This window comes from Eubalaena glacialis, chromosome 5 (assembly GCF_028564815.1).
Source record: "Eubalaena glacialis isolate mEubGla1 chromosome 5, mEubGla1.1.hap2.+ XY, whole genome shotgun sequence".
Lineage (NCBI taxonomy): Eukaryota > Metazoa > Chordata > Mammalia > Artiodactyla > Balaenidae > Eubalaena > Eubalaena glacialis.
This window is the reverse complement of record NC_083720.1, coordinates 44,058,894-44,080,853: the sequence shown is the minus strand read 5'-3', so window position 1 is coordinate 44,080,853 and position 21,960 is coordinate 44,058,894. Positions and strand designations below refer to the sequence as shown.

The 21,960-nt window shown below is 41.4% G+C and overlaps 1 protein-coding gene across 5 annotated transcripts in view; it reads left to right on the top strand.

Moving 5' to 3' along the window:
• PROM1 (prominin 1) overlaps positions 1-21,960 on the top strand; it is a 111,297-nt gene that overhangs the window by 23,990 nt on the left and 65,347 nt on the right. For all 5 annotated transcript variants that reach the window (XM_061192117.1, XM_061192114.1, XM_061192113.1 and 2 more), the window contains one exon: positions 21,774-21,829. In XM_061192117.1, the coding sequence (XP_061048100.1) occupies positions 21,774-21,829 (56 nt within the window). The remainder of the gene's footprint in view (positions 1-21,773; positions 21,830-21,960) is intronic.

The following is a 21,960-nucleotide window of genomic DNA, read 5'->3' as shown; positions in this document are numbered from 1 at the left end:
TTCTGTTTTGTGAAGAAGTTCATTTTTATCATTTTTTTTTAGATTCCACATATAAATGATCTCATATGGCATTTGTATTTCTCTTTCTGACTTACTTCACTTAGTATGATAATCTCTAGATCCATCCATGTTGCTGCAAATGGCATTATTTCATTCTTTTTTATGATTGCATAATATTCCATTGTATATATGTACCACATCTTCTTTATCCATTCCTCTGTCGATGGACATTTAGGTAGCTTCCATGTCTTGGGGATTGTAAATAGTGCTGCTATGAACATTGGGGTGCATGTATCTTTTTGAATTATGGTTTTCTCCAGATACATCCCAATAGCTGGATCATATGGTAGTTCTATTTTTAGTTTTTTAAGGCACCTCCATAGTGGTTGTACTTGTTTACATTCCCACCAACAGTGTAGGAGGAGGAATTTCTTAAAACAAAATGTAACAAAACTTCTTAAGAATAGTGCTATGATTGTATTTCTAGATTTTTTTTCAAGAAAAATGTTCTTGCCTAGAAGAAGTTAGTTTATTAGATCTGATTTAGGTGTCTTGTTTAGGGCATGCAAGTTTTATTGAACACCTGTCGCAGATGCATAACACTGGGTTAGGGATTATGAGATTTACGTGGGAGAGAGAACATTTCCTACTTTAACAATCTCCAGTAGAGGAGACAAAATGCATTTATAGAGAATAAATAGTCCGGGGGACATGTAAGCCAGTGGATCATTCAAGGTCACAAATGGGTGATGAGTTGTAGGTATTTAGTGACAAGGATAGGGGGGTTTTGATAAGTGGAGGAATAGCATCACTAAGCCTCAGAGGGGTCATGAATAAGGTATATTTTGTTTCGTGGACAAAGAAAGATATCTGGCTAGATTGGAGGGGTATTATTTGGAGGGAGACGTAATTATAGCACCTGTATATTGATTGTGTAATATGTGCTGGGCACCTTGTTCTGAGCTTTTCACATATTATTTCTTAATGATGGGTATTATTACCTCCATATTACAGATGAGAAAATTGAGGTCCAGAGACATTAAGTAGTTTGCCTAGGTCACATAGCATTATGTATCAGATATGGAATTTGAACTCAGGCTCACCTGATTTAGGGTGATGATTTAATTTATCATCTAAGCTAGGACTTTTTAAGAGTGGAAGGGAGCACTATTAATGATTAGGCCAGGACAGGAGGTGTGGACCTGAACCGCTTTAAAGATGGAGGCCGTGTAAAAGGGGTTGTAGGCTAATTAATCTGACAACATTGTATAGAATGGAGTGGAGTTAAGAGAGATGAGAGTCTAAGGGAGTAATTAGTAGGTGACTTCATTAACAGTAGGTTACATGTGATGAAGATCTGTATTGGATGATGGAGTGAGAGGGAAGTAAGATTTCCTACAAATTGTTTATAATGAATATTTTCAAACCTACCCCAAACAGGAAAGAATAATACAATGAATCCCCATATGCTAGTTGCCCAGATGAAAAAATTATCTGATTTTGCCCTGTTTGCTTCATCTCTCTTCTTTCTTTTTTATTTGCTGGAACATTTAAAGCAAACTCAGACATAATGTCATTTCACCTTCCACCTCAATGTGCGTTTATAAAGAATATAGACATTTTTTACTATCCACAGTGTCATTACCAACCTACCAAAATTAATAAGAATTCTAATTTTTTACTGTTAATTCTCACTATTAAGTTTGATAATCCACATTTTCCCGATTATCATTTTACTGATTCCTTTATTCCCTTGAGTCAGAATCCCAACAAGAAAGGAAGAAATCATAAAACATTGTGACTTTCCAAAAGTGAGTCCGAAAGTTTTGAGCTTAATAAAGAGGAAAATAGGTTAATTGGCTAACTAGTATTGGAAATAGATTTTGGAAAAGGAAGATGATTACAGGGAAAGATGGGAAGAGACCCAGGAACATTTTTCCTTCCAAATTTTTATTTTGAATAATTTCTAACCTTTAGAAATTTTACAAGAATAGTATAAATGGAAACCCGTATATCCTTTACCTGGATTCATCAATTGTTAATATTTTGTCACATCACTAAATACTTCAGCATGTATCTCATAAGAATAAGTCGTTCTCCTACATAACCACATGCAAGTATGACACTTAGGACATTTAATATTATTGATATTATAACACTTTTATCAAATATACAGTTCATATTTACATTTCTCAAATTTTCCTATAATGTTGTTTATAGTTTTTATTCCCTAGATCCAGTATTCTGTTAAGAATACTGCTTCACCTGTGTAGATTTAGTCTCCTTTAAACTAGAACAGCTCTCTAGCCTTTTTTTCTTTATATAACATACAAATTTTTTAAGAGCCTAAAACTATTTCCCCCCCAAATGTCCCTCAATTCTGAATTTATCTTGACTTCTCATGATTAGATTCAAATTAAATATTTTGTCAGGAGTACTACACAAATGCTGTATCCACTCAGTGGATCACATCAGGAGGTTATTGATGTCAACTAGTCCCATTATTAGTGAAATTAAGTTTGAAGATTAAGCTAAGCTGATATGTCTTCCAGATTTTTCCATATCCTGTTCCCTAGCACTCATTTGCCTAGTGCTTTTAGCATCCATGGATTCTTCCTGCCTTCATAAATCATCACCATGGTGGTTGTAAACAGTAATGTCCCATCGTTTCTTTTTCGGTCATTAGTGGGCTTTTCGCTGTATCAAGAGCATTTTGCTGCCATGTCTGAGGAACGGGGAAACCCGCGTAGTCTAGCACTTCCCAAGGACTCAGTGGTGATTTTGAGTGGCCGGAACAGAACTCAGGGATTTGGATTCTGTGGGAGTGCAGTGAATGTATGCTTCCACCTACAGATATAGAAACCACAAGGGCGGAAGCGCCATGTGCTTCGCCAGTTGCTGAGGAGACCTTATTTAGCCGTGAATTCTCAGGGGGGGGGGCCGTTGGGTGCTTGGGCTTAGCTCTCATGAAGAATTCCTTCTCATCCCCACGCTGGCTGTGGGGATTCCTGTCCCATAGCTAATAAATAGGCATAGCTACAGAACCAACAGAAGTTGGTTTGTTTTGTGTTTAAATTGAAAAAAGGTGGCCTTTGGGAATTTCACTCCTTTCCTCTTCATTGAGTAGGAGAGATTCAAAGCAAATAAGCAGATGTTGTGTTGGTAATGGGATTTGGGACATTGACTTTGGGGGCCACCAGGCTCTTGCTAATCCCAGCCTCATTCTGAGTTTCTAACTCTGCCCACATTCCTGCCACGAGGAGTGACTGGAACACTGTATAAAAGGCCAGGTCACCAAACAAGGCTTAGGAGCTGCGTCCCAGCTTTGTTCCCTCTCCCTGAAGTTCCTTCTTTTCACTTAATGCATTTCTTCTCTTTTAAGACACAGCTCAAATATCACCTGCTCTGTAAGTCTTTCTTTACTCCCCACAATTCCCCTGACCTAGCCTGCTGTCCTTGAACCTTATATGACCATATCTTCCCACATAGCACACCTACTTTTTATCTACTTACCTGTCTCCCTAGTAGACTGTGAGCCCATTAACCATAAGGATTATATCTTTTCATCTCTGTATCCTTAGCACCCAGTACGGGGCCTGGGACATATTTGTGCTTATTAAATATTTTTTTTCAAGACATATCTTTTTTTTAATTGAGGTATAGTTGATTTTTTTTAACATCTTTTTTGGAGTATAACTGCTTTACAATGGTGTGTTAGTTTCTGCTTTATAACAAAGTGAATCAGCTATACATATACATATATCCCCATATCTCCTCCCTCTTGCGTCTCCCTCCCACCCTCCCTATCCCACCCCTCTAGATGGTCACAAAGCACCGAGCTGATCTCCCTGTGTGTGCTATGCGGCTGCTTCCCACTAGTTATCTATTTTACATTTGGTAGTGTATATATGTCCATGCCACTCTCTCACTTCATCCCAGCTTACCCTTCCCCCTCCCCGTATCCTCAAGTCCATTCTCTAGTAGGTCTGCTTCTTTATTCCCGTCCTGCCCCTAGGTTCTTCAGAACCTTTTTGTTTTTTTTTTCTTAGATTCCATATATATGTGTTAGCATACGGTATTTGTTTTTCTCTTTCTGACTTACTTCACTCTGTATGACAGACTCTAGGTCCATCCACCTCACTACAAATAACTCAATTTCGTTTCTTTTTATGGCTGAGTAATATTCCATTGTATATATGTGCCACATCTTCTTTATCCATTCATCTGTCGATGGACACTTCGGTTGCTTCCATGTCCTGGCTATAGTAAATAGAGCTGCAATGAGCATTGTGGCACATGACTCTTTTTGAATTATGGTTTTCTCTGGGTATATGCCCAGTAGTGGGACTGCTGGGTTGTATGGTAGTTCTAATTTTAGTTTTTTAAGGAACCTCGCTGCTGTTCTCCATAGTGGCTGTATCAATTTACACTCCCACCAACAGTGCAAGAGGGTTCCCTTTTCTCCACACCCTCTCCAGCATTTATTGTTTGTAGATTTTTTGATGATGGCCATTCTGACTGCTGTGAGGTGGTACCTCATTGTAGTTTTGATTTGCATTTCTCTAATGATTAATGATGTTGAGCATTCTTTCATGTGTTTGTTGGCAATCTGTATATCTTCTTTGGAGAAATGTCTATTTAGGTCTTCTGCGGTATAGTTGATTTACAATATTACATTAGTTTCAGGTGTACAACACAGTGATTTAAAATTTTTATAGATTTTACTCCATTTATTTACTATAAAATATTGGCTATATTCCTTGTGATGTACAATATATCCTTGTAGCTTATTTATTTTATACATAGTAGTTTGTACCTCTTAATCCCCTACTCCAGTCTTGCTCTTCCTCTTTCCTTCTCCCCACTGGTAACCACTAGTTTGTTCTCTATATCTGTGAGTCTTTTTCTACTTTGTTATAGTCATTAGTTTGTTTTATTTTTTTAGATGGAATGTATAAGTGATAATATACTGATTTGTTTTTCTCTGTCTGACTTGTTTCACTAAGCATAATACCCTCCAGGTCCATCCATGTTGTTGCAAATGGCAACATTTCATTCTTTTTTTTTTTTTTATGGCTGAGTAGCATTCCATTGTATATATACCACATCTTCTTTCATACATCTGTTGATGGACACTTAGGTTGCTTCCATGTCTTTGCTATGGTAAATATTGCTGGTATGAACATTGGGGTGCATGTATCTTTTTGAATCAGTGTTTTTGTTTTGTTCAGATATACACCCAGGAGTGGGATTGCTGGATCATATGGTAGTTCTATTTTTAGTTTTTTGAGGAACCTCCATAGTGTTTTCCATAGTGGCTGCACCAGTTTACATTCGCACCAACAGTGTACAAGGGTTCTCTTTTCTCCACATCCTGGCCAACCTTTGTTATTTGTGTTCTTTTTGATGATAGCCATTCTGACCAGTGTGAGGTGATATCTGATATTGTGATATTGTGATTTGATTTGCTTTTCTCTGTTGATTACTGATGCTGAGCAGCTTTTCATGTGACTGTTGGCACATTTTTTAATTGGGATGTTTGTTTTTTTGATATTGAGTTGTATGAGCTGTTTATATATTTTAGTTATTAACCCCTTTTCAGTCATATCATTTGCAAATATTTTCTCCCAGTCAGTAGGTTGTCTTTTTCTTTTGTCGATGGTTTCCTTTGTTGTGCAAAAGCTTTTATGTTTAAGTAGGTACCATTTGTTTATTTTTGCTTTTATTTCCTTTGCTTTAGGAGACAGATCCAAAAAAATATTCCTCCGATTTATGTCAAAGAGTGTTCTGCCTATGTTTTCTTCGTGGAGTTTTATGGTTTCCAGTCTTACATTTAGGTCTTTAATCCACTTTGAGTTTATTTTTGTATAAAGTATGAGAAAATGTTCTAATTTCATTCTTTTACATGTAGCTGTCCAGTTTTCCCAACACCACTTATTGAAGAGACTCTCTTTTCTCCATTACATATTCTTGCCTCCTTTGTTGTAGGTTAATTGACCATAAGTGTGTGGGTTTATTTCTGGGCTCCTCCATCCTGTTCCATTGATCTATGTGTCTGTTTTTGTGTAAGTACCATATTGTTTTGATTACTGTAGCTTTGTGGTATAGTCTAACGTCAAGGAATATGATACCTCCATCTCTGTTCTTCTTTCTCAAGATTGCTTTGGCTATTCGGGGTCTTTGTGTTTCCATACAAAATTTAGAGTTATTTGTTCTAGTTCTGTGAAAAATGCTGTTCGTATTTTGATAGGGATTGCATCGAATCTGTTAGATTGCCTTGGGTAGTATGGTCATTTTAACAATATTGATTCTTCCAATCCATGAACATGGCATATCTTTCCATCTGTCTATTAAATATTTTTATGAGTGTAGTCCAGACATGTCATTATACCTCTGAGAAAACTTAGGCCCGAGAGGGTAAGAGACTTAATCAAATATAATGGAGCCAGTAAATGGAGAATCAGGACTAAGACCAAAGTCTGTCATCTCCCAGTCTTATGCCCTTACCTGCCACTAATAGATGTTTTGCCAATATTTATCTTGGATTAAAAAGCCCAAAGACATATCTTTTCATAAACCACCACTCCAGCTACCACCACCTCTACCACCACCACCATCATGGTTTGGGGGCATTTATTATTGTGTCAGGTACTATTCTAAGTGATTTACACATTTTATTTACAATGCTTAGAATAATCTTGCAAGGTAGGTATTATTAACTCATTTTACCTGTGAAGAAATGGAAGCATAGAGAATTCAGGTCAATGGCACGAGTCACTCTACATGCCCATAGGTGGCAAAGCTGGACCTGGAATCCGAATCCACACAGGGTTGTGTACTGGAAAGGGCATGGGCTTCAGCATTAAAATGTTCCTGAGTCTGAATTCCTGCCCCACCATTTATTAACCAAGTGATCTCATGCAATGTATTCAGCCTTCTGAGCCCCAGCATCCTCATTTGAGAATGGGAATGGCATCATTTCCCCTACTGGATTGCCGGGAGGATTCTGTGAGATGGCCAACTTGCATCATTTTGATAAGCTCGTAAATAGCAATTGCTTTCTTTCCATTTTACAGATGAAGAAATTGAGGCCCAGAGAGTTTCTATAATTTGGCTCATTTTCTAACCAGTCACATAGCTTCTAAGTACTGGAGGCAGAAATTGAAGTCAGTCTGATTGATTCTAAACTGCATCCTCTTCCTGCTCTACCACACTGCCTAGAGCACTTAGCTCAGTGGGTGAGTCACGGTGCCCTGTTAATATTCTCTTATCTTCCCCTCCCTTTCCTCTAAAAGACTCTTAGAAAGTTAGAATATGGGAGTAGGGGAATAAAATCCACAGGTTGGAGACTTGAACACAGAGCAGGACATGTTATTGTAATTCTTAGAGAATTGCCACTGGATTGATTTATGGTAAAAAAAAAACTAGGATTAATTTAAGGAGAGTAGAGCCCTCTTATTCAACGTGATTATGATTGGTAGTTGATTAGTTAAAGTTGGTAAATTTGGGGAATCCTGAAAATTATAAATACTTTTCTTAAGTGTTTTATTTTTCCTTGAAGTATAAATGTAAATCCCCTCAACAATTTTTTTTTTTTAAGTTCTTCTCTGAAAGTTCTCTAACATCTGGATTATCTCAGGGTCTGATTCTCTCTTGAAAATGGGTCATTTGTTTTTCCTTTCTTTTTTGCATGTCTTGTAATTTTTTCCTGAATACTGGACACTATGTGTAGAATTGTAGATGTGGACATGCCTCCTCCCCTATCAGGCTGTTAGTGTGGGAGATTTAGCCTTCTGGTCAGGAGCTGAGCTGCGTTGTGTCAGTTTGTTATTGTACCACCTTCAATGTACCACACACAGGCTTTCAATTCCTCTGGCAGTGGAGTGTGATTTCCTTGTGTGTAGTGTGGGGTCTGGCATGTTGCCAGGGGGTCATCCTCAGTGTTCCTGCTCCATCCTCATCGCTGAGCAGTCCCTACTCACCTGTGCCACCAAGGGCTCCCCTCATGCCCTTGCTCCTTCCCTCATGGTAGAGGTGTTTATCACTTGGTGCCAGGCTCATGGTAGGAGGCAGAGAAGAGGGGGTCCCCTGTTATCCTGGTCCAGTCGCAGGCTTAGACGGGCCCTATGCTGCTCGCTGATCCTGGGGAGTGGGGTTTTCTCAGTGTTCCTAGCCCTCCTCCCCATGGCAGCCAAACTCTTACCTGGATCTGCATTGGTGTTGGGAAGAAACAAGTTTTCTGCCCTAAGAGTGCTTTCCGTCCTAGGAACAAAGGGGTCTTGCTTCCACCCTGTCCCCCAGCAGCAATGGACCTTTACCTGTGTCCTATAGGCAGAAGGATTTCTAACCTCTTCACCACAAGCAAATGGGTTTTGCTCTTACCCCACCTTAGAAACAATGGAGTTTTGCCTTGGCCAAGGGGCAGAGAGGGTTCACTGCCCCTCCCCAAGTGGCTTTAAGGCTTTTGCTTTGTCCGAGAGAAATGTCCAGGGAAGTATATGGGCTCTGTGTGTATCCTCCAGCTGCAGCCCGTCACCTCCTGCACACCCGCAACCAAGGGAACTTTTCTCCAGGCACCTTCCCCGGCCCAGTCTCTCTCATGAGCACCCAGTGGAAGTTTGCGAGCAAATGCATACTCCTCCATGTTTCTGGCCTTTAAGGTAGTCCATGGGGACATGCTAGCCCACACTCGGCCTTTAAGGGGTTGTGACATTTTCGGTAGTTTCTTTTTGCCTGACCACCAAAAGGGGAACAGCTTGTGTGTCGCTTGTCTCTCCCCAGTAGCAAGGCGCTCTTTGGAATCGATTGCAGCCTCAGCTCTCTGATGTGCCCAAGAAACGCAATAATGTTGCCCATTATCTGGCTATTTCCCCATACTGGTGGGAGGGACCCGTTTGTAGATTCCTATGTCCTCATTTGCCACTGAACAATCTGAATGTCAAGCAAGTGTGAGTCTCTGGATAGGAATTTCCCCAGCACCACAACTTCTATGATTTCCAGTTGGCTTTTATTCAAGTAACAAGAATTTGTGGTGTCAACTGAGCGCTGATTTTTTTTTTTAAATAAATTTATTTATTTATTTATTTGTGGTTGCATTGAGTCTTCGTTGCTGCGTGCGGGCTTTCTCTAGTTGCAGCGAGCAGGGGCTACTCTTCGTTGCGGTGTGCAGTCTTCTCATTGCGGTGGCTTCTGTTGTGGCGGAGCACAGGCTCTAGGCCCATGGGCTTCAGTAGTTGCAGCATGTGGGCTTCAGTAGTTGTGGTTCTCGGGTTCTAGAGCGCAGGCTCAGTAGTTGTGGCGCACGGGCTTAGTTGCTCCACAGCATGTGGGATCTTCCCGGACCAGGGCTCGAACCTGTGTCCCTGCATTGGCAGGCGGGTCCTTAACCACTGTGAGCGCTGATGTTTTTCTAGATTTTTATTGGTTTTCTATCAGGGCTTTTAGAGTTGCCTTTCCTACATTGCATTCAACAGCTCTGTTTCTTTGTAAAACAACCCCTCTTGACTGAGTTTTAAAAAACATTCAATTTAGAATTTGTATAAACAACTGTTGCTTTTTGTAGTCATGTTTTACCTGTTTACATAATATTTAAATAAGTTCTGAAATTGCACCAATAAGTACAACTAACAGAAAGTGGTTTGGGAACAAACACCAGAGACTCTTGGAGATTGTACAGCTCAGCTGGCACGAGCAGAAAGGGTGGAGACAAAACCACAAAAAAGACGCTTCTGGTGCATTATTAACAAAACACTAGAAGAGTATATTTTGCCTGGACCACACACTTGTTGGGACAAAACTGGGGCTTTTCTAAGTCTTGAATATTTGATTATTACTTTTCCAATGATTATTTATTGGCAAGCATCTAAAATTTTGCAAATTTTAGCCTCATTTCTTTTCAGGCTTTTTTTTTTAAATGACAAATACTGCATGCTGACATACTGTAAAAATGGCTCCGGATCACATCTCCTACACAAGATACTGTCAACTCTGATTTACATTTACAGGAACTAGAATTTTTAACTTGATAGTATTACAAATTCTGTCTTTTTGTGTTTTTTTTGGTGAGGAGAGTATTGGGAAAGGGGTAGAAGAGTATGTCAATGAAAGAACTTTGTTTAAAATTTTTTTAATATTCTCTTAAAAATTCAAGTGAGCTCAAAGTATATACAGGAAAAAAAAATCCCCCTTCACTCTGCTCCTAGTTCCATTCTCGGTCCCTAGTTTGGGGGAGGCCATGGTCAATAGCTGAGCCTTCTTTTGTCACATGACAGAACAAAATGGGGTGGTGTTGATTCACATTCTCATGGGAGTGTCTGTGTGATCATGTGCACCTTGGTGCAGACCAAAAAATGCGAGTCAAACATCCTCAAGGCCAGTGTTCCTTAAATGAACAACAGAGACAAATGACGCTTTCCAGGAATGTCTTAGGGGAGGAAACGAACTCCGGGACTCCACAGGTACCTTGGCCATGTTGCCTGCCTCCCTCCCTGGATTTAACAGTGGTGGCAACACAGCTGCTGGACCGTCTTAGTCTCAGGCCCAGCGGCCCCCTCCCAGCCCCGTCCCATCGTCAGGGAGGCCACAGGGCCCTGAGCCCTTATCCGACTTGCATCTTGTTAAGGATTCCGAGCTTCAGGAGACCCTAGAGGTCTCCCTGCTCCTGTGCCATGTGAGAGCCTGCTTCCTCTAAAAGCACTTGAAATGATTTAAGGGCCAGCCTGCCCAGTCACAGGCTTGGCTGCATATGGCCTAACAGTGAAATAGAATCCCCCAGCATGGATCTGTGTGAACATGTGGCCGGGGGAAGGCTACAAGGGCCAGACTGGTTCCAGATGCTTTTCCAAGAATTGCTTCCTGTGCAGCATTTTTCTGAGCTCTTTTCTGGAAGAGCGAGTTAGTGCCATCGTGAATTCTCATGCAAGCCGATGTGTGTCAGTCCTGCAGGAAGCTGCTCCAATCAATTAAAGGAGGACTGCACAGTCACGTGCTGACAGATGAAATGAAGGGAAAAACCGCACCAAGGGTGATCGAATTGTATTTTAAATACAGGAAAGGGGGCTCGCCCTCTGGAATACTTGATTATATACTTGGAGGCAGTGAGAATACGTTTGATAAGATCTAATAAACCCAGCTTGGCTTCCAAATGTCTGAAGCATCAATCCCTTTATTAAAAACCAAACCAAAGAGTTTAGTCATGTTGATGGAGGAGTTGAACAGCAGAAGGAAGAGCTCCGTGAAACTGAAAGGTACAAGACTGTGGCTGCCTGAAGGGGTTGTTAAAATGCATTCTCTCAAGTACTAAATTTGGACAGACTCATTGCAGCCGCTCCAGAAGGAAATATGGTGAACTCCAGGACCTGAGGCAGTTGCATCGTTTGGGTCCCCAAATCCTCATCCACACCAGCCAAAGGAAGATGTGAGCCAAGGAGCGGGTGGGTAACGTTCATCCCAATGTCAAAGGACAGCGAACACATTTAACCAAGCCAGGTGGCTGGAAGATGGGCTTGCTAAAGTACATTCTTCAGAGAAGCAACACTTAACCTTGCGAGTGACAAACTAATTTAGTTCTGTCGTTTTTGATGGAAATCTTTTCAAAAGGCATATATTTATTTGCCTTTTAGTTTTGCACACACCAAACATAAGTTGATTTGGGGGGTTGTTCAGGGCCATCATTCAAGGTCGGTTGTCCTCAGAGACGATGTGTGATCTCCTGTCCTTAAATTACCTGGACCCTGATGACTTGGCTGGGGGCTCAGGTTGTCAGGAGTTGCTATTAATTAATGGTGGTGACAGGGCCGCTCAGATGCGCTCTGCTCCAGCACACCTACGGGGTGTACCCATTCTATGGGGGAACATAGCTGGCGTGGCTGAGTCGTGGTTAGTCTTCTGTGCCCACTTGGCCAGGCTGTGGTAGCCAGTGATTTGATGAAATGCTAATCTAGGTGTTGCTGTGAAGGTGTTCTGTAGATGTGGTTCACACCTACATGTGAACCCTTTCAGTGAAGGGGATTACCCTCGATAATGTGGGTGGCCCTCATCCAGTCAGATGAAAGGTCTTCAGAGCAAAACCAGATTTCCACAGGAAGAAGAAATTCAGCTTCAAGACTGTGACGTCAGCTCCTGCCTGAGTTTCCAACCTGCCCTGAGATTTCCAACTTGCTAGTGCCCACAGTTCCTTAAAATCAGTCTCTCTCCTTCTCTCTTTCCCTCTCCATCTCTATCTCTAGCTGTAGCTCTAGCTCTGTCTCTGTCTCTATCTCTAGCTCTATCTCTGTTTCTATCTCTATCTCTGTCTCTGTCTCTGTCTCTATCTCCATCTCTTCTATCTCTGTCTCTGTCCCTATCTCTGTCTCTATCTCTATCTCTGTCTCTATCTCACCACTTACTGGTTCTGTTTCTTCAGAGAACCTGACTGACAGAGGCAGTTATTCCCAAAGTTTGGGGATGAGGGTGGTGAGTAGTGTGTAGCTGGAGAAAATTCTAGCCCTCTCCCCATTCCAATCACTGAAGAATCAAAAAAGCAAGGTTCTTCCATTTTTCCTGAGGCAGAGTTTATGATCACCAAGTTCTTTCTCTGAAGTAACCACGTTCTGTGTAGACAGTGTCCCTCTGTGAGCCCATGTGGCCATTTTCATCTTCCCTAATCTTGTGGCTTGGTGATGGGATGGTTGACACAAGTCTGCCTCTAAATAAGTGAGGAGCTTTTTCTGTGGTTTTTTTTTTTTTTTTTTTACCTTGTATGCTATCTTAACTCACCTCCATTCTAGCCAGAGGACTGATATCCAATAAAGGACTTCGGCTTTGCATCAAATGATGGTCAAACATATTTGTTTTTATATACTTTAAGTTAAAATAAAATGTCTAAGGCATGAGTGTCTTCTTTTTATTTTTCCACTAACCTGTCAGCTATCAGAATGGATCACAGATACTATGCTAATGTAATGTAGATTTAAACATTTTCTATGCAATGAGTTGGCTCCTTAAACATTTTTCTTGATAAAAGGTAAACTGAGTCAAATTATCCAAATAACCAGAAGTTTCCTAATTTGTTTGAATTAGTGAGATTTTCCTGTCAAGAGAAGAATCAAATTTCATTTTAGAAATCAGAATCACAAGCTCTAAAGCATAAAAACAATCCACAGAAAACCTAGACCAAAGAGAGAAGACAAGCTTCAACCAACTGCAGTGGAATACCTCTGTCTATAATCCAACATAAGATCTCTTCCACATGGGGCTCTGGGGAAAGTTCTAGGGACCACATACAAATTATGTAAATGTACATTTTCACCAACTACCTTTAAATCTTGATTTATTTTTTATTTTTAAAATTTATTTAATTAATTAATTTATTTATTTTGGCCATGTTGGGTCTTTGTTGCTGTGCGCAGGCTTTCCCTAGTTGCGGCGAGCGGGGGCTACTCTTTGTTGCGGTGCGCGCGCTTCTCATTGCGGTGGCTTCTCTTGTTGCAGAGCACGGGCTCTAAGTGGGTGGGCTTCAGTAGTTGTAGCATGCGGGCTCAGTAGTTGTGGCTCGCAGGCTCTAGAGTGCAGGATCAGTAGTTGTGGCGCACGGGCTTAGTTGCTCCGCGGCATGTGGGATCTTCCCGGACCAGGGCTCGAACCCGTGTCCCCTGCATTGGCAGGTGGATTCTTAACCACTGCGCCACCAGGAAAGCCCTGCACGTTGATTTAAATCTGCTTTCTCCTCCAGAAAGAACAGCCTGGACCTGTTAGCTGGTGCTCACCCTGTGCACATAACTCTTGGAGAGGGTACCAAGATCTTACGTCCACTTAGTCTTAACTCCTTATCTGATGCACGTTTCCCAGGATAATACTGTTACCTGAGAGTATTTTACGTAAATAGTTTAGCACTAGAGACATGCTTGAATTAGTGGCTTAAACTGATTATGAACATATGTTTTGTAGATGAGGAAAATTCACTTGGTAGTGAAGCTTTTGAAAGGCTTATGGACCTATCAGCTAAGCCTATTAATGACTACCAAGGCTTTATAGACCCATGGCTGAGGAGCAGGCAACAAGAGAGTTTATCTGAGCTATACTGCATTGCATTTTGTAGTGATTTTTCCGGGTTCAAATGCCATTTCATACATTCTTCTATGAATACAGAAATTCTTTTAAAAAATAATTTTTTAAATTGAAGTATAATTGATTTACAATGTCATGTTAGTTATATATATATATATATATATATATATATATATATATATAATTGAACATATATATTGTTTTTCACATTCTTTTCCCTTATAGATATTACAAAATATTAAGTACAGTTCCCTACTGTGCTATAGTACTGTGCTATACAGTAGGTCCTTGTGGTTATCTATTTTGTATAGAGTTGTGTATATATGTTAATCCCATCCTCCTAATTTATCCCTCCCCCCTCTTCCTTTTCAGTAACCATAAATTTGTTTTCTATATCTGTGGGTCTATTTCTGTTTTGTAAATAAGTTCTTTTGTATCTTTTTTTTTCAGATTCCACATATAAGCAATATCATATGATTTTTGTCTTTGTCTGACTTACCTCACTTAGTATGATAATCTCTAGGTCCAACTATATTGCTGTAAATGGCATTATTTCATTCTTTTTTTGGCTGAGTGATATTCTGTTGTATATATCTACCACATCTTCTTTATCCGTTCATCTGTCGATGGACATTTAAGTTGTTTCCATGTATTGGCTACTGTAAACAGTGCTGCAATGAACACTGGGGTGCATGTATCTTTTGAAATTATAGTTTTCTCTGGATATATGCCCAGGAGTGGGATTGCTGGATCATGAATACAGAAATTCTGATCTTTGAATGACGATGTCTTTTAAAATCCTGGTTTATATTAGTGCCATCCTATTGGCTTCAGTAAATCTTAGTCTGCTATGTTATTTATGTGTATACTTGCTCCTGAGAAAAGTGAGTTCGCCTTTGTTTGGTCAAAGCTAGCAGGTTAGGCTATTTGTAGAGGAGGCTTGCAATGGAAAATGTTGGGGGTCTTAATTGGCTAAGGCTTTTTTAGTTAGGGTAAGTGACACCATTTGCTATAACAAACAAGCCCAAATTTCGGTGAAAAACATTTCTCTCTAACAGCTCAGTCCAATGTAGAAGTGATGGAGTGGTGAGGGCTGGGCACTCTGTAATGGTTCCGTCATCCTATTGGGCTTTGAATTTCTCCACTGGCTCCTCCAGTGGGTGATGGGTAGATGGGTCAAGTGAGCGACCATCAAGGGTCTTACAGGAGGTTGTAGAGGCCAGGAGTAGAAGTGATGTGCACGCCTGTCTACCCACATTCCACTGACCAGAACTCAAGTCACGGGGCCCCACCTAACTGCAGGGGGGCTGGGGAATCAAGCAGTGGGCCAAGGAAACTGAGGCCACACGTGGTTCTGCTGAGCACTCATTTGGTGCCACAGGCTGAAGAACTGGAGAGGGCAGAGCAGTGAAGCGTGTGTGGTACAAGGGTGGAGGTGAAGGACAGACGCCAACATTTTCAGGTTAGTGTAACATACTGAGCACTGCCCTAAACACCCTTCTCAGGGCAAAATGCCACTAGCTCTTCCACACCCGGTGTCACGCCAGCACATCCAAGAAGTTCACACTTTGCAAACTAAGTTTGTGTTTTATCAGGACTTGTCAGGCATTCCACTTGGTTTGCCTCTCTGCCCCTCATCCTCTCAGGAATTTGGTGTAGACGGAAGTCTTTTGTGCCTGGAAAGAAACAATTAAAGTTATGTTTTAAGTAATGTTTAATTTACTAAAGTTATGTATTTAGAAGCCCAGTGTTGGTAGGACTTTAAATTGAACTTGAATATCATTTTCTTCTACTTATAAAACTAATAGCTTTAGTAAAAATGTGAATAATCTCTTTCACTTTGACCAGTGTTGATTTAATGCACAAATTAACAGATTAAGTCATTCTTAGTACAGAGGCCCCCAGACCTTGTGAGTATAAAAGAGTGCCACTGGGGGTCAGTGGGGGACCCTGTGGGCGTCTCCACAGGGGGACACAACACTATTTATGCTCTTAGTTAATCACATTTCTAGGTAAACACTGTAAGTGCCCAAGAGGGCTAACTCTGTGTGTGGGTAATTTTTTATTATTAAGAGTTCTCAGTACAATAACAAATTTAACCTGACATTTAGGAAAAAAAAATGATTCACCCTCTAACGTTTGTTCATAAAGAAAAACCTGGGGACTTGCCTGGTGGTCCAGTGGTTGAGACTCCTCTCTCCCAATGCAGGGGGCCCGGGTTCGTTCCCCGGTCAGGGAACTAGATCCCACATACACACCGCAACTGAGCCTGAGCGCAGCCAAATAAATAAATAAATATTTAAAAAAAAAAAAAAGAAGAAAAACCTGTTTTGAACATTTTACTCTCCTAATTTTAATGCTTACACCATAATGCTTCTAAGTCTATAACTCAATTTTAGGTTTAATGTTAATAATCCTATATTGTTGCATCTGGTCAAAGAAACTAGAAAACATCAGGTAGAAATTAAAATAACCTGAATATAAGACTTGACTAAAAGGCTTTTCTAAAAGCCTTTTAAAACAAAACAACCTAAAATTAGAATACTTTTGGCAGAAGAATTAACAACCGTGAACAAAATTAACATTACATAATATTTTAGCAAGAACTACATTACAATAATATTGTTTTACATATAGTAGAGTGATTTACAACATACTAAATGCCTATTTTATATCAGAAATAAAAATATCTTTATCAAAAATACTTTTTAATATAGTTTCGCACTTTTGGGAGATTCTGTTCCCAGTAAATGGCAGGAACACAATTTAGAAGATGAAAGGTGTGATACATTTTTTTTTTGGCTGCGTTGGGTCTTCGTCGCTGCGCGTGGACTCTCTCTAGTTGCAGTAAGCGGGGGCTACCCTTCGTGGCGGTGGCTTCTCTTGTTGCGGAGCACGGGCTCTAGAGCGCAGGCTCGGTAGTTGTGGCACACAGGCTTAATTTCTCTGCATCATGTGGATCTTCTCGGACTAGGGATCGAAGCCGTGTCCCCTGCGTTGGCAGGCAGATTCTTAACCACTGCACCACCAGAGAAGCCCCGTGGTACACTTCTAAATTAAGAGACCTAACTTAATTAAGTTGTCAAATAGATAATATCAGCAAAGTCTTTCCAGGAGCACTTAAATTTGTCACAAGTCTGATAAATCACCTGCCAGCGACTGGGGTTTTTAAGTTCTCTATCCATTTTATGAGAGAACATTCCAAAAGTGAACTTGCACTTTGCCTGGCTTGGTTCAGAACCTACATATGTATTAAAAGAAACCAGTTAGGAAACAAATATCTTGTCAAAGATGAGGAAGATGGGTCTGTTATAGATGGATCCTGCACAAGGCACTTTTCTTATTTTATGTTGCTTGTGTAGCTTCAGACATCAAAAAACTCATAGAGAAGTTACACACACACACACACGAAGAGCCAAAAACAAAACCAACCTACTTTGTAACCTGGTGGTATAACCAAGGGGTCAGAATTCGCTCTTGCTGCAACATTTCTTAATTTCCATCATCACATGAAATTTTAAGTAAGTCCCAGAGAAGAAGACACTGTAAGGTCTAGGGGCTGAGCACAGAGAGGTGGACGGTCCCTGTCATTCCAGGAAGACCCCCAGAGTCAGATGCTGAGAAACAGTCTTCTACCATGAAAAAAGCTTTCTCATCTGTCTGCTTACATATTTCCCTCCCACTGCTGTACCTTAAGAGGCAACTATTATGTTATGAAAAAGAGCATGGAAAGATATAGTGAGAAATGAAGCAGGGCATGAAAAAGGTGGCCAGGCCGCCCTCCGAGCTCAGGGCAAGGAGAACTCACCGGCCTCCTGGAGCCGTCCAGTCTGGTGCTCGGTGCCTTTCAGGCCCCATCTCAGCAGATCCTCCCTCAGCTCTGGAAGGACAAAGGGGTCACTACTGTCCACACTGAAGTCTCACGGAGGGCAGGAGAAGACCGTGGTTTCTCAAGCAAGAGGTCTTACTCCTTTCTATCATGATCACAGCACCTGGCACCCTGTAGGCGCTTAATATGGTGGTTGAATATTGTTGAATGACCCGAAGACTGGGTCAGGTTTAAGTCACCAGGATTCGTGCAACAAACAGAACCCACTGCCATCATGACATCATTTTACAACCTGCTTTGAGCTGTGCATGCCTTCTCAGGGCTGAGAAGAAGCAGGTAGACACAGTGGCAAATATTAGGGTAGAATCTGTTCATTTGGAAGCTCTCAGAGCTGGTGTTGGTCACGGTATGGTCATCTTTGGTGAGCACCAAGGCTAAGCCGAGGTTTCCAGTTTGCGTGTTCTCTGTTTGGGGCTCTGTGCCACCTGCGTGCTAATGGCTAATACCCACCAGGCAATACAAGGAACTAGTCACAGAATTCAGGGGTCCTGTCTGATCTATGGAGTGGAAGCAGCATTTTTTTTTTTTGGTAAAGAAGTATTGTGTTTGTGCAGCATCCATACCACAGACAGTTCTGGAGCCCTGGACCTTGCTGCGGGGTTGCTTCAAAGCCTTAGGAGGGACCCAAGTGAAATCTGAAACTTGGGGGCAAGGAGGGACTGAGAAAGAGGCGGACCCCTCCAGATGGGACAGTGGCAGGTTTAAGAAGGAAGGGAACTTACTTACGAGGCTTGTCTTGAGCAGCTGCAAGACAGCTGCATGAGTAGATCTCCGCACCCACCTGCCTGAATCTTAAAAGTTTATGTAGTGGTCTCAACTGGATTCAGTTATGTAGACCATTCAGATGGTCTCAACTACACATTAGTCTCTCAAGATTGCATCCTTGAACCCAGCTCCTAGTGTGGGATGGGTGGGCAGAACGGACGTTCCAAGGGCAGGGGAGGGGTGAGCAGCTTCTGAGTGCCTGGGTCCAGCTCGCAGGCCAGCCAGTGGTCACATCCTGTCCATGGCCCCCTCCAACATGAGGATGCAGGCGATCCAGAGGCCGAGATGGTTTCCACCAGAAGCCTTTTATGAGCTGGCCAGGAAAGACAAAGACAAAGGACTGGATGCAGTAGAACGAGTGTGACACTTGGGAACCATGAAAAGTGTGGGGCAGAAGTGAGACCCCGGTTCTTCCACATGCTTTCTGAGATGGACCATAATGGATTCAAAGTTCTCACCAGCAGTGAACCTATTAGATCTGAGATAGAATTTCCAAGTGTGGGGTCCCATGGGCTCCCGGATGAGGTGTGAGCAGCAGAAGGTTAATGTCGGGGCTTGTCAAGTAAAGATGCTTGGGTTGTGTTGTACAGGCTTCTCTGATGTTCACTCACCTTGATTAAGAGCCGCTAAATTAGAGATACACAGGGAAGCCAAGGGAAAAATGGATATTGTGGTCCTGAGCATGAAGGATGCCCATTCTGTGTTTTTGTGAGAGGGGATGCTGGGAAGGAAGGAGGGGGCAATAAGGAAACGGATAGAGGCCTTGGGGCTTTGGGGGAAATGGAATTGCTCCGGGGTGAGAGTGGGCAGGGTGACCTGCCGCCTCTGAGCCTGTGCTGTCCAGTGCAGGAGCCACTAACCACGTGTGGCCATGGAGCACTTGAACTGTAGCTTGTCTGAACTAAAAGGCATTGACACCGGCTTCTGAACTCTTAGTATGAAAACAAGACTGTAAATAGCTCATTAATATTTACACTGATGATATCTTGAAATGATACTACTTTGCATATATTTGGAGTAAGTAAAACATATTAAAATTAATTTTAAATTAATCATGTTTTTAAATGGAACTACTAGAAAATTTGAAATTACTTATGTGGCTTGAGATAGATTTCTGTAAGACAGTGCTACTCTAAACCACGGGAAGGGAGAACATCTCTGCTCCAAAGTCTTGGGATGGGTTTTTAGCCAGTACAGCAAGGATCAGCTTTGCCAGAGGGTCAGGGCCAGCTGGCAGCCAGAGGACAGGGATCAACTGCCAGTGAGTGTTGTCGTTGGATGTAGCTGGGACCATGCCTGGGACACCCAGGGCCACCAGCATCACAGAAGGACTCAGGAGGGGCTGGGTCTTCAAGCAAGCTGATGGGGGCATCTGTTTGACAGAGAGGAATGTCACTGTTCCCCAGAGGTTGCCATGGGTACACAGGCCATGTTCTCTGGCATTGGCTCACCTCCACAGAGCTCTACTAGAGCAACGCCTGTTACGTGCATGCAGCAGACTAAAGCAAAGAGTGGTTCAAGGCCGGAGAACACCTGTGATCCTGGGTTGCCCCCGAGGTACCTTGGAGAAACTCTAGGGTTCCCAGGGTTTCCTACCAGTTTGAAAATCTCTGTTCCTGCAGCACATCCTTTACAGGTCTGCTCCATGTATCTATCTGCTCTGTGCAGGTGGAAAGTTGTTTTCCAGAAGGCCCTGTGGGGAAGTGGCTTGCTTTGTTTCCTGGCCTGTACATGTGAATGTCTTTGCTTTAAAAAAGCGTTCACCGTAGGGTTTCATTTGCGACCCCCAGTAGTATACTTTGGAAGTGCTTATACGGGATACAGTCCTAGCATTCCAGAAGCTCATTCCTGGGGCAGAAGACAATGTGCAGTGTGGGAAGGACCTCGCACCAAGGGAAGGAAGACCTGGGTCTGGGTCTGGCCTCACAAATCACTGATTTTAGACGTCACCCTCCCTATCTGGCCATCAGCTATGCTATATCATTACTAGATGGGGGAATCAGGATATGAGGTAGCTCCTGACCTATGTGAGAATATTAAAATGCCCCAAATGAGCATGCACAGAAAAATTCAGTTTTGCTTAGCATTTTGGGGTTTTCATGCACTGCTTGGAGACGGAGAGGGACATCTCATGTTAAGAGCTCTTGGATTAGGTTAATTGTAAGATTCCTTTCATTTGTAAAATATTATGTAAAAGTAGAAGTATTAAAGAATAAATTGCATTTGTGGTTCCAAATAATTAAGAAAGCAATTTCATGGGCTGTGGGGCAAAACACATTAGGGATAAATGGAGTCACAATTCCCTAAAGAAATCTGATGTTCCTAATCTGCATGCAAATGTTAATGCATTTTCCAACTTAAAAGAAAAATCACATTTAGAGTTTAGATATTCCTTATTTCCTGTGGCTAGTGGTGGTGCTGTCAGTCCAACTTGGCTTACATAAATTAACCAGCAAAAATCATGCACACTGGTCACATTAAAACTTTAAACCTTGTGATTCAGTGTCTTGTCAACATGTTCATATAGACCAGGAGGGCAGACTTTTTCTGTGAAGGGCCAGATAATAAAGATTGGAGGCTTTGGAGACCATATGGTTTCTGTTGCTCTGCTCTTGTAGTTTGTATGGCTGAGCAGCCAGAATCAACATATGGGTGTGGCGGTGTTGGAAATTTAATAAATCATAATTAATTAAACTTGATTTATTGACAAAAAAAGAATTAGCAGTATCAATGTAACATTTTATTAGTGACTGTTAATGAGGTATATGTAGTTTGCTGGTAAACATTAAGGTGTTTTGTGAGAAATTGAGAACTCTTAAAGATGGCAACCCTCTAATTTTGCCACTGGCAAAATCGTAGGTCGAAAATATTTGTTCTCCATTCTTTGCTTCTGGTTAGAGCCTCATTAGGTCAATTATTTACCTACATTAAGAAAGAGGAATAAAAGTATAAGAATACTATATTGAGGTTCAATAATTTGTGAGCACATATAGACCTTTATTTTCTAAATATGCATTTTATATTTTTACTGAAAAAGTAATCGTGCCATTGTTTTGTGGCTTTTTTTCCCCAGATATTTTAAGAAAAGTTGTCCAGAAGAAGTTTGACCTCTCAACGGATTATGAGAAGGTAATTTTGATTGATGAATTTGTTAGCAAAAAATAAATATGAGCAAAACTTTGGCTGATTTGAAAGTAAATCTTTAAACAACCAGTTGTTTTACCTGTGAATTGAGTAACCTTTCTTGACTAAGAAGCTTT